At 53.2% G+C, this 11,132-nt stretch overlaps 1 protein-coding gene across 1 annotated transcript; it reads left to right on the top strand.

Moving 5' to 3' along the window:
* Positions 1-6,146: 6,146 nt before the first annotated feature.
* Positions 6,147-10,586, top strand: KLF10 (KLF transcription factor 10). Its single transcript, XM_054385260.1, has 5 exons — positions 6,147-6,187; positions 6,704-6,755; positions 8,206-8,442; positions 8,546-9,422; positions 10,324-10,586. Exons 1-5 carry the CDS (start codon positions 6,147-6,149, stop codon positions 10,584-10,586), a joined length of 1,470 nt encoding a protein of 489 aa, XP_054241235.1.
* Positions 10,587-11,132: the final 546 nt, after the last annotated feature.

Here is an 11,132-nt window from a genome sequence, read left to right as displayed (position 1 = left end):
GCAGGGCTGTAGCCAGTACCATCACCCTGCCCAGTGTTCTGAGAAGAAACACAGTTCTTGGGACAGGCACAGGACCTGAGGAAAATTCTGGTTGGTGTACAACCTGATCCCACACTGGAGGAACTGAATACAAAACCTCTCACAGTCTTTAGTGGATACTGAAGCAATCATTTGCTCATCTAGGTTCTTTCTGCTCTGGCTAAACCACCATGTGTCCCAGGTTTCTTTGAAACAGGTATGCATCTAACATCAGAGGCTAAAGCTGCCCCTTGATGTCTCATCACAAGAAACAGAAAATGGCTGTTGCTTAGTAGTACCTAGAAGCCAAGAGTTTAGGACGAAAGAGCAAGTTTAAACACCTTCTAATTCTACATGCCAAAGCTGAGATAAGCCACAGATAACAGAGTTGTATTTGCTAAGAACAGGATGAAATTCAGGAGCCTGAATTAGCCTAATTCCCTAGACTGCTGGGGAGGACTGCAGTTACACAGCTGCCCAGTCATTTAGCAGCCATGTGGTCAATTCCCTTCCCTAATTTATCTTCCCATTCCCATGACAATTTAGCTATCCACATCAGAAGAATATGGCTTGCAGGCTGAACCAGTGGTTTTCTGGGAACTCTAAACTTAAGATATAGTATGACAGGCAGACATAAATAACCCACAAATGCTTAAAAGTCAAAATCCCAGTGAAAAACCCAGGCATGTCCGCTTCCGCCTGGGTGGCATCAAACCACATCCCCAGCTTCTCTGGGAGACAATGGAAAACACAAATGGATGGGGACTGACAGCCAGCCTCTAGCTGCTTACAGTTATTGCCAGAGGAGATCAGTTTCGCTCAACACTGCTCACTTTCCACAAAGAAGTTTCCCTTACCTGCCCTAGGCTTCCTTAGGGGTATTTTAAACCTTCCCCCACCTCACCAGGCTGTCTCCCATGGCAGCAGTGCAAATATCGGTGCTGCCAATAGCCTCTGAAGCCTTCCATTGAACACTGCTGAGCAGGCACGGCAGGACTGGAACTGTGGTGACTCAGGAACAGCCACAAATGCTCCAGAGAAAGAAGGCCATGAGCAATGCTGTGTCAACTGCACGTACACAGAAACTGGGCTTAGTATCACGTCAGGCTGGGGAGGAACGTGGTGCTGCCAAACAGGACTTGCTCTGTCTGGCAGACTGGAGAAGCAAATTAGAACTCATAAATGAAGCCTTAATGACAGCAATGTGCCCTTGTGGCCAAGAGGGCAAATGGTATCCAGGGGGGGCATCAAGAAAAGTGTGGCCAGCAGGGCTAGGGAGGTTCTTTTTCCCCTCTACTCTGCTCTGCTGAGACCATGCCCAGAATACTGTGTCCAGTTTTGGGCTTCCCAGTTCAAGAAAGACAGACACCTGCTGCAGAGCCATGAGGATGATTAGGGGACTGGAGTATCTCTCCTGTGAAGAGAGACTGAGAGCCCTGGGGCTGTTTAGTCTGGAGAAGAGAAGGCTGAGAGGGGATCTGATCAATGTCTATCAATAGCTGAGGGGTGGGTGTTAAGTGGAGGGGACCAAGCACAGTAATAAGACAAGGAACAACAGATACAAACTTGAACACAGAAGGCTTCACCTCAACATGAGGAGAGACTTCTTTACAGTGAGGGTGACAGAGCCCTGGAGCAGGCTGCCCAGGGAGGTTGTGGAGTGTCCTTCTCTGGAGCCTTTCAAAACCCACCTAGATGCATTCCTGTGTGGACTACCATAGGTGATCCTGCTCTGGCAGGGAGGTTGATCTCTGGATGATCTCTGGAGGTCCCTCCCAACCTCTAACATTCTGTGATTGTTTTCACCTGCTATTCTAATATGCAGGTTTTTCCTAAGGTTAGGATGTGTGAGGAAAAATGGGTTATGAAGAAGAAGGGGAAAAAACTTTAAAGCTGACAAAAAAATAAAAGGAGCCAAGCTGCCTTGCTGCTGATGCCATGTTCCACCTCCCCAGTTAGGTGACACACAAAGCTCTGCAACTGCTGCTTGCATGCAGCAGCACAGGCACTTCTCCAATTATTAACAAACCAGTGTGAACAGCAGTAAGTGTGCTGGGGAAGCCAGAACAGCCCAGCACTTTACTACCCTTTCTTCCCCTGTCTGCTGCCTCTGGCAATCCCTTTATCGTGTTCTCATTCTCGGTTTGCTCCTTTCCTTCCATCCTTCCTCTCGTGTTACCCACCTGACACTTTTCTACCATTTCAGAGCTGCCTTTCCCTGGCCACCCCCTCAGCCTCAGCTGCTTTCAGACACCCACTGCATTGCTCTGCAATATGAAAATGAGCTGTCACAGTTTCCAGCCTCTGAAGGGAGAGGTGGTTCTGACAGTTCTGCCCTGCAGCTCACAAGCAGAGCCCAGGGTAGGTTATGTCAGTGCGGGGGGAGAAGGGGAGGGAAGGTACAGCAATTCCACACACATGCAGTGCTCCTGGCTGTGTGCTCAGATGGGACTGAAGGTCTGTGGGGGAATGAAAAGCTCCTGTGTGGTAGAGGAGTCAAGGAGTAGTTAAGGCTCCCCACTTCCAAGGGCTGCTCTTTCCCAACCCAAGGACAGGCCACCGAGGTGACAGTCGAGCCTGCTGTAGAGGACAGACAGTGAAGCCCCCCTCTTGCAAAGTTCCCCACCCAAGCTGCACCCCTATCACACTCAGGCCACCAGGCAGTCTCTTACAGAGACCATAGTCCCCCTGCCATAATCAGCATCCAGACATCATCTGAAGAGCTGGTCTAAAGGCCCTGAAGAGGGGAAATGAACAGGATTTTGGCCACCCAGTCCAGCCCCAGACATTCTGTGCACTTGGACTGCAGCTGGTCAGGCTGTAAAGCAAAACTTGTGGGGGCAGAATACAAGCACTGACTGGTGGGAACAAGCCCCAAGGGCAAGAGAAGACAGTAGCAAAGGTGGAGGGAGAGTGAGGAGGCTTCCTGAATGATCAGGAGAACGAACTGAAGAGACTGCCGAGGGTTGCTCTGGAAATTAAAGTTGAAACAAACTGGTTAAAAGGAGAAAAAAAAAACAAAACCGATGGCAGCTGGGGATGAGTTGCTGGAAGTGCTGGCAGGGGAGAAACTGATAGGATGGATCCAGAAGTGGCCGGGTATGAACGGCCATAGGTGGTGTGAAAGACTCCAGCAGGCACACGGGGAACGGCTACGGGCAGAGGCTTTCCCGGAGCGAGGGCAGCGCGGATGTCATGGGAACGAAGGTGCGCTTAAGAAGCAGAGGGCGTGCTCAGGGCATGTGAGATTGGCATCTGGGAAAGGCGAGCCGTGAGGACTAGTGGAGAATTACTGCTGGAAACGGTGCTGCAAGCAGCAAGGGCAGGACCCGCAGCAGCTACGGCAAAGAGCCACGAGGTTTTACCGGGAAACTATAGCGAGTATGGACAAGGAGGAAAAGCAAGGATGGGAGAAGAGAGAAGGAAGAGCAGGAAACAAACAAGAACAAGCCATTCTAAATGAGCATTGATATTTCAAGTCAAGTTTGTTATTTTCTCATGGCTATAGTATAGCAGAGCCCTGTTAGTGTTGAGTTGCATCCTTCTCCACGTTTTCTTCTAGAAAATTTACTGCAGAATCACCTTAATAGTGCAGCACATACCTCCAACATCTTGCCACTGCAAGGAATCAAAAAACAGTTCATGTTACTGATCTTCAGTTTATTTTTTCCACCAGAGTTTTAATACTAAAGTTCTCAGAGTTGCAGTAAAATGTGCATTGCAGACATGTAAGGGTAACAAAGTTACAAAGATCTGTCTAGTTTTCTGCTGATGTATAAGGCAGAAGCTATTAGTTTTGTGAGTTAATTTATCTGCTGGGCTTAAACTGTAGTGCAGGTACAACTTTGAGGAATTTAGTTTTAGGGATAGTAACACATTTCAAAAGAGATGTCAGAACGTTTTGAATACAATAAAATAATCACAAGGAACGGGACAGGACCTGCCATAAACAGAAAACACAATATTTCACCAAGGTCTCTTGTGTGTTAGTCCCCTCACCTTTATGCAGCTGGAGCTGATGCAGAGAGATGCACTTAGAAGCCAAGTGTGCACTTCCCCCAGCTGTGCCTTGCATGATAGCAGCACTTTTTGGCAAAGGAGAGCATGTTCCAGGAGCCAAGCAACCATTTAATTAACATTTTTTCTTCCTGTTGATTTCAGTGGGAAAAACACTTTATTCTGCTAAGACACCCAGAGATGTGGGAACCAGCAGAGTGATTCGTAAGCGATTGTTTGCTGCTACTGGTGAGAAGGATTTGGATCATCCTAGTGAATTCTCTTTTGGGAATCCCCTCTAGATAAGTCGAGCCTATCAGTTTCCCTGCAGGTGTTAACAGGGATCTTATAAAACCTGGCCAAAAGGGGGGCAGATATTCAGGTTACAGGACAGAAACAGAAGCTGGGAGGGAGATGCAGACTTGCCTCTGTCACATGGCACACTTCCTCAGGCATAACAACTGTGGAAGCCGCAGGAGCGAGGGGAGAGGGACCCCCACCACTTGCAGCGTATTGCAGGGCTGCACACCCCATCAGATGTGTGTATAGGGTACTGACATAAAGCTGAACAACAGAACTTCCAGTCATGCATCAGTGGTAATGCTGCCATTAAAGCAATTTCAAAAAGACAGGTCTCCCTGAGAACGACAATAACACTCTTCCGGCAACACACAAGTCTTTGAACTAACTAAGAATTGTTTTAAATTATAATTTGCTCTGGACATGTGTTTGGCAGTTGTTACAGCCTCATTCTCCCTTTAGGTTGAAGAAACTGCCCATTTGCTATTCTTTCATCTGTTTGTTTTTTTCCACTTTCAAACGTAATTAAACAGTTTGGGAGGTTTCCAGGCAAGTTATAAGAGAACACAACCTGCTGTCCGACCCCTTGGCCAGTTGTGATCAGTTGACAAGGGGAAGGGTTAAGCAGAACGAAATACTGGACTATGACACCACTGGGAATGACAGGAAGATGTGTCTTAGAAGAAAAAAAGAAAAAAAAGTAGAAAAATGCTCTGAGCAAACGAAGTTGGACTGCCGAGGGAGAGATCTCTGAAGTGAAGCTGAATAAATAGGAGAAATGGAACTGAACCGTAACATCAGCAGCATTTCTAAAGCTAACACCACTTTGGCACAAGCGGCACTAAACAGCAGCAGCTCTTCAGGTGCTGACACGAACAGCACCTTTTCTGCTTTCATTAAAACGTTCTGACAAGAGCAATCTGCCTTAAATGCTGCATCCAGGAGAATCTACCAGGCAGCTCCCGCCCTTACGGAGTGCCGCAGGCTGCAGCGTGAGGCGATTAGCTGCGACCCAGCTAATTGGCAGCCGCTAGCCAGGCCGGCTAGGCGGCAGCTGCCGGCAAAGCAGGGCGCGGGAGCGCAGGGGCCCCTGGCAGTGTGGCTTGCTCAGGCTGCCTTGCTTTGCAGCTGTGCACCGCTCTCCGGTCTGCGGCGCCGACGTGCCCGCTGGCCCCTCCGGGCTGGGGTTTCCCTCGGAGCTGCTAGCCGCCACAGGGCTCCCACTTGAGGCTCGGGAGCCAGCCGGGGCCCCAACCAGCCTTCACGGGCCGCCCCAGCCGGCAGTGGCCGGCAAACCCGGGGTGATCCCGACGCGTGACAGCAACCCATCCCCACACAGGCCCGGCTGCGTGGGCCTGCACCCGGCGTGGGCCCGACATACTGCCAAGACATATCCGCCGGTAGCCAGGCACGCCCAGCCACGCTGTTTTCTTCGGGAGGAGGGGACTCAGAAAAGCAGAAGAAGGCCGGAGCCGCGGCCGCGCTTCCCCTCAGCTCGGCGGGGAGGGGGCGGATGGGCAGGGGCCGCGTCGGGGAAGCTCCCCCCCCGCAGCTGTGTGACCTCATGCGCGAGGAAGCGCAGGGCCGCCCGCGCCGCTCCCACCCGGAGGCGAGGGGGGCAGGGGGAGGGCACTGACTCAGCCGGCAGCGGGGACTCACCGCGCGCACGCCGCGCTGACACACTGGCCACGCCGCGGGGCAGCCGCCGATCACGCGCGGGCGCCGGGCGCCCATTGGTCGCCGCCTCACACACCTTTGCCAGCGATTGGTGGCGGGCCTTTAGGAGCCCCGCCTCCCCCCCCCGCGCGCGGGTTGGGGGATCCGCCACCTGAATGGGGAGCGGTGAACAAAAAGAGGAAAATAAAGGCAGCGGGTGGAGAGGAGCGGCGGCGCGGACTCTGGGTCGGCAGGGATCCACGCCACCGGTGAGTGGCCGCTCTCCACGGGCCTCGCCAGGGCTGATGGTGGTCAGGGCACTTCAGGGGGGTGTGCGAGGCGGTGAGGGAAGGGGTGCATCGAGGTGGGAAAGGGTGTCCCCGAGGATGGCGCGACAGGGGGAATTCTGAGAGGACGCGGGCGGTGGTCCGTGAGAGGGGAGACCGCAGGCAGCAGCACCGGCGGGAAATCGGACCGAGGAAGCGGCTGGAGGGGTTAAGCCAAGGTGTGGGCACCGGGGCTGCTGGATGGCCTGTGGGGCGAGGGGAAGGAGCAGCAGAGGGGAGAGCCTGTGGGGCAGGTGGGTGAGGAAAGTCACGGGCGGGGAGAGGAGCTGCCAGGGAGTGTGTTGGCCCCACCGAGCCGGCGACGTGCAGCCTATGTGCGTGCGTTCGTGCTCGCCAGCCCGGGCGCGCCCGGCGTGGGCGACAGTCTCCGCAGCTACGTGTGCCAGGCGGCGGGGGAAGGAGGAGGGAGCTGAGGGGATCCCGGCGCGGCGGGAGCAGGCGGGGCCCGCCGCCAGGCGGGGGTGGGCGGTGCGGAGGCTGGGAAGCGGGCTGCTGCTTCGGGAAAGAGCCAGCCGCACCATTTCCCGGCCGGGCGCTGGTGCAGCCAAGCCATGGGCATGCTCCCCAGAGGGACGCCGCTTCGCTTCCCTCGCGGCAGGAGGCGCCGGGCGTGGCAGCACCGACCCTCGTCCGGCCCCCCGCTCGCTGCGAGGCGAAGCAGGGCGAGGCAGCAAAGCTCACCCGGCCGGGCTTTGCCCCGCCCGTCCCCGTGGAGGCGGGGCGGGGTGCGGCCCTGCCCGCGGCTCTGTGGCTGGCTCCCTTCCTGCCGACTGCCGCCGGGCCGAGGGCGGGGGCGCCCGCGCGGGGAACTGGGGGAAAGGTCGGCGCGGCGGAACCCACGCCGCCCAGCGGGCGCTGATCACGCTTTGTTCACATGCCCCCGCCCTGGGCCGCGCCTCGATCGGCGCTGGCCAATGAGCGGCGGCGCGGGGCCGGGAGCCAATAGAGGAGGGCAGGGGTGATGCGCGCCCGCGGGGTGCCCTGAGGTGAGGGTGGCACGCGCCCAAGCCAGGCGGCGCTCAGGCTCCGGGGGGGGGGTCCTCAGGCCGCCGCGCTCGGGGTGCTGGCGGCAGTCTGGGCTGTTGCAGACAGCTGGTGCTGGTATCGTCCCGCTGCCGCCACCACCACCACCACCACCACCAGGTGGCCATGATTTTCTCCTGAAAGACAAACATCTCGACTCCCATGGGCTTGGAGTCAAGAAACGCAGCTTTTCCCCCCACACCGCCTCGTCGCGGGGGTGTGTGTATGTAATTCGCCAACAGCGCAGGCACGGCCCTCAGAGACGGCAGGCGGAGTTAGGGGTGGTGGTGGAACACACAGGTTTTTGCGTGGGTTGGGTCCATGTGGTGATTGGACAGACAGTGAATATACATACGTACGTACGTGTATTTCAGTTCCCCAGGTTGGTGATCTGCCTTGCACGGATGTGTGTGTGAGAGAGACTGAGTGTTTTCTGGAACGTTTTTTGGTAGCATCAGTAGTTTCACACACAATGCTGGAGGTTTATTTCAAAGCAAAAATGCGTGGAGGAGGAAGGTTTGTTGTGGGTTTTTCTGGATGGATATTTTTGTGAAGCTTTCAGACGCAACGCTTGCAATATGGAATAACTTAAACTGTTGCTTAAGATTTGGGGGGAGTAGTTTTTGTCTCAAGAAAATGCATAATCTTCACCAGATGGCCTGATTTCCTCACTAACAACTTCCTAAAAGTATTATGTAAATAAGAAAAGGGGCAGGAAAATGCATGTATACACCCACAATTGATGAAGTGCACCAAAAATGACCAAGTTCGTTGCTTATTTTTACAACGCTTTCTTAAAAATAACTAGAAAATACTCAACATCAGGTATAAAGTTTCCTTTTTTTCCCTCTAACAGAAACAGAAGCAAGAAATGGAGATGATGACTGAGAAACAAAGAGATACCAGGCATTTCTGGAACAATACTCCTGAAAAAAGTGATTATGAGGCTGTAGAAGCCCTTATTTCTATGAGTTGCAACTGGAAATCAGACTTGAAAAAGCATACAGAAATGAGGCCTATAACTCCAGCATCTGACATGTCAGAAGAGAGTGATGAGACTTTGCTTCCTGGAGCAGCAGACTTCACTGCAATCCCAGCATTTGTAAGTGCTTTCATTTGTATGTGATCTTGGTGGTGTTTTAAGGAGCGGTATGTTGATGTGTTGGCAATGCACCCCCCTTACCGTGTCTCTCTCCCCTGCACAGTGCCTGACCCCTCCCTACAGCCCTTCTGACTTTGAGATGTCCCATCCAGGGGCAGCGGTGCCCACTTCAGCGCTGGGCAGGTCGCTGGCTGAGGCTGCCAAGCCTCCTCCGGCCACACCTCGAAGAGAGGCAGAGAGGCCTGTGAAAGCTCAAGCCACAAGCGTTATCCGCCACACAGCTGACGCCCAGCCCTGCAGTCGCAAAACCTGCCCGGTGAGAATAGCCAGTGTGCTGAAATACCAGGATGGTGCTTCGAGGGAAGCAAGCAGCAAACACAGCGCTGAAGCAGAACGTTCCGTGTGTGCTGCCCTGGCACCAAGCAAAGCCAGAGTGGAGAGCAGTGAGCCGCTGGTGGCAGAAGGCAAACCCACAGAACCTGCTGCTGGCCTGGTGCCTGTAGTGAAGCCCTCACTCAGTACACATCAGCCTGTCCCTGGGTTGGTGCAGCAGGCAGCAGTGGTGGCACCACCGTGCTCTGGTCAAAGCAGCGGAGTTCCCCCTGTGCCAGTGATTTGCCAGATGGTCCCAGTGCCCACAAACAACAACGTTGTGACGGCTGTGGTGCCAAACACCACGCCGAGCCAGCAGCCAGCTCTTTGTCAGCCCATGGTCTTCATGGGCACTCAAGTTCCCAAAGCTGCTGTTATGTTTGTTGTGCCCCAGCCAGTTGTGCAGAGCACAAAGGCTCCCATTATTAGTCCAAATGGCACGAGACTCTCTCCCATTGCCCCTGCTCCCGGCTTCATACCTTCTGCAGCAAAACCCACTCCTCCAGTGGATTCTTCAAGAATAAGAAGTCACGTTTGCAGCTACCCGGGGTGCGGGAAAACGTACTTCAAGAGCTCCCATTTGAAGGCTCACATCAGAACACACACAGGTTGGTCACTGGTGCTGGATGTTAGAGAATTCTGGCTGTATACCCAAGTTGTGAGGGTTCTAGCGATGACTGGATTTGTCCACAGAACAAATTGTAGGGCAGCAATGAAACGCTTTCTTCGGCAGCATGCGTTACACTGCTGCCTGATCTCTGACAGGAAATCTCCTGGAGGGGAAGTTGACTCAGCACTTTGTTTGTGCTGGCCTTGCTTCACGTCAGAAGGCAATCAGTAATGCTTCTTACCAGTGTAGAAGTGAGGCCTCACCCAAGGTAGAGGTTTTCCAGAGTTAAAGAAGCTCTATTAGGCATTCTGCACAAGAATGCCTTTGTCAGAAACGGGTAAAACTTAAAGAGATTCTTCTGTGAAAGAATATAAGGGTCCTTTGCAAACTGTTCCTGCCTTGATTGTTTTAGAGTAACTTCTCCATGCCTCAGGTCTTAATTGCAGTAGCAAAACCAGTCACATAGATTTTCACATAGGCTCATGGTGCACTCCCAGGGCTGTGTTGCATGAATCATTACTACAGGCTGTGTTGCAGGGGCTAGTTCTGGGTGTGCTACATCATCATCATCTGCAGTTCACGTGGAGCTGAGAGTTAAAATCGACTGTCTTGAGATACAAAGAGCATCTTAAACTATTTGCTTCCAGAGAATTGTTAGCCCTTTGCACTACTTAGCCTTGAGGATAGTGAGTTTGCCTGTTTAAAATATTGGTACATAAACAATTTTTCCCATTTCACTTACGCACAAAAAGAATTAGTGTTTATGTAGATTTTTGGCTCAACTGTCCTAATAGAAACTTTCCTTTGAAAAGGTCAAACCCTGCAAATCAAGGCAGTAGTGTTTGTTGCTCAGTTAGTGCTCACTGGGGTTTTTAATTTGTATTTTCTTTTCCTTTTAGGAGAAAAGCCGTTTAGCTGCAGCTGGAAAGGCTGTGAGAGGAGGTTTGCCCGGTCTGATGAACTGTCCCGCCATCGCAGAACACACACTGGGGAGAAGAAGTTTGCCTGCCCGATGTGTGAGCGGCGGTTCATGCGGAGCGACCACTTAACAAAGCATGCACGGCGCCACTTGTCGGCCAAGAAGCTGCCGAACTGGCAGATGGAAGTGAGCAAGCTGAACGACATCGCCCTGCCGGCGGCGGCCGCCACCGCCGCCCACTGAAGGGACTCGCTCTGAAGGGGGTGCAATTAACTGTTGTTGCTGGGGCATTGCCAGCGGGGAAAAGGCTTTTTTCTCCTGCTCTGTGGCTCTCCTGCGCCGGCTGTTGATGGCAGCGCGGCAGAGAGGCAAAGGCAGTCTGCGCTTGGTCACAAAACGCATTGCTGGGAGAAGCAGTGGCTGACTGGAACAGCAGGTGTCTTTTGCACTGGTAGGGAGAGAGGGAAAGGGGAGGTTGTAGGGCAGAGCAGCACATGTCATGCCAGTTGTGAATTTTGCAGGTTATACATATCTACTCTAGGGCAGTCACACCTCAGTGTTGCAGTTGGCTGCTGGTGCTCGAGACAACTCCCTTTAATGACCGTCAGTTGTCAGCCTGCAGCGCAGCCCAGGCTAGGAAGAAGCAGTGTATGGGCAGAGGATGCACCTGCATCAGATAATCCAAATCGGTTTTCCTACTTCTGCCACCTTTTCTTGGTAGGAATCTTTTCTTCCTGTCCATTCTCCAGCCCCATCATAAGTGATGCTTTGGTGCCAGACTCCTGGTGA

The sequence above is a fragment of the Indicator indicator genome, chromosome 12 (genome assembly GCF_027791375.1).
Source record: "Indicator indicator isolate 239-I01 chromosome 12, UM_Iind_1.1, whole genome shotgun sequence".
In the NCBI taxonomy this organism is placed as follows: Eukaryota; Metazoa; Chordata; class Aves; order Piciformes; family Indicatoridae; genus Indicator; species Indicator indicator.
This window is presented reverse-complemented; position numbering and strand designations above follow the sequence as displayed.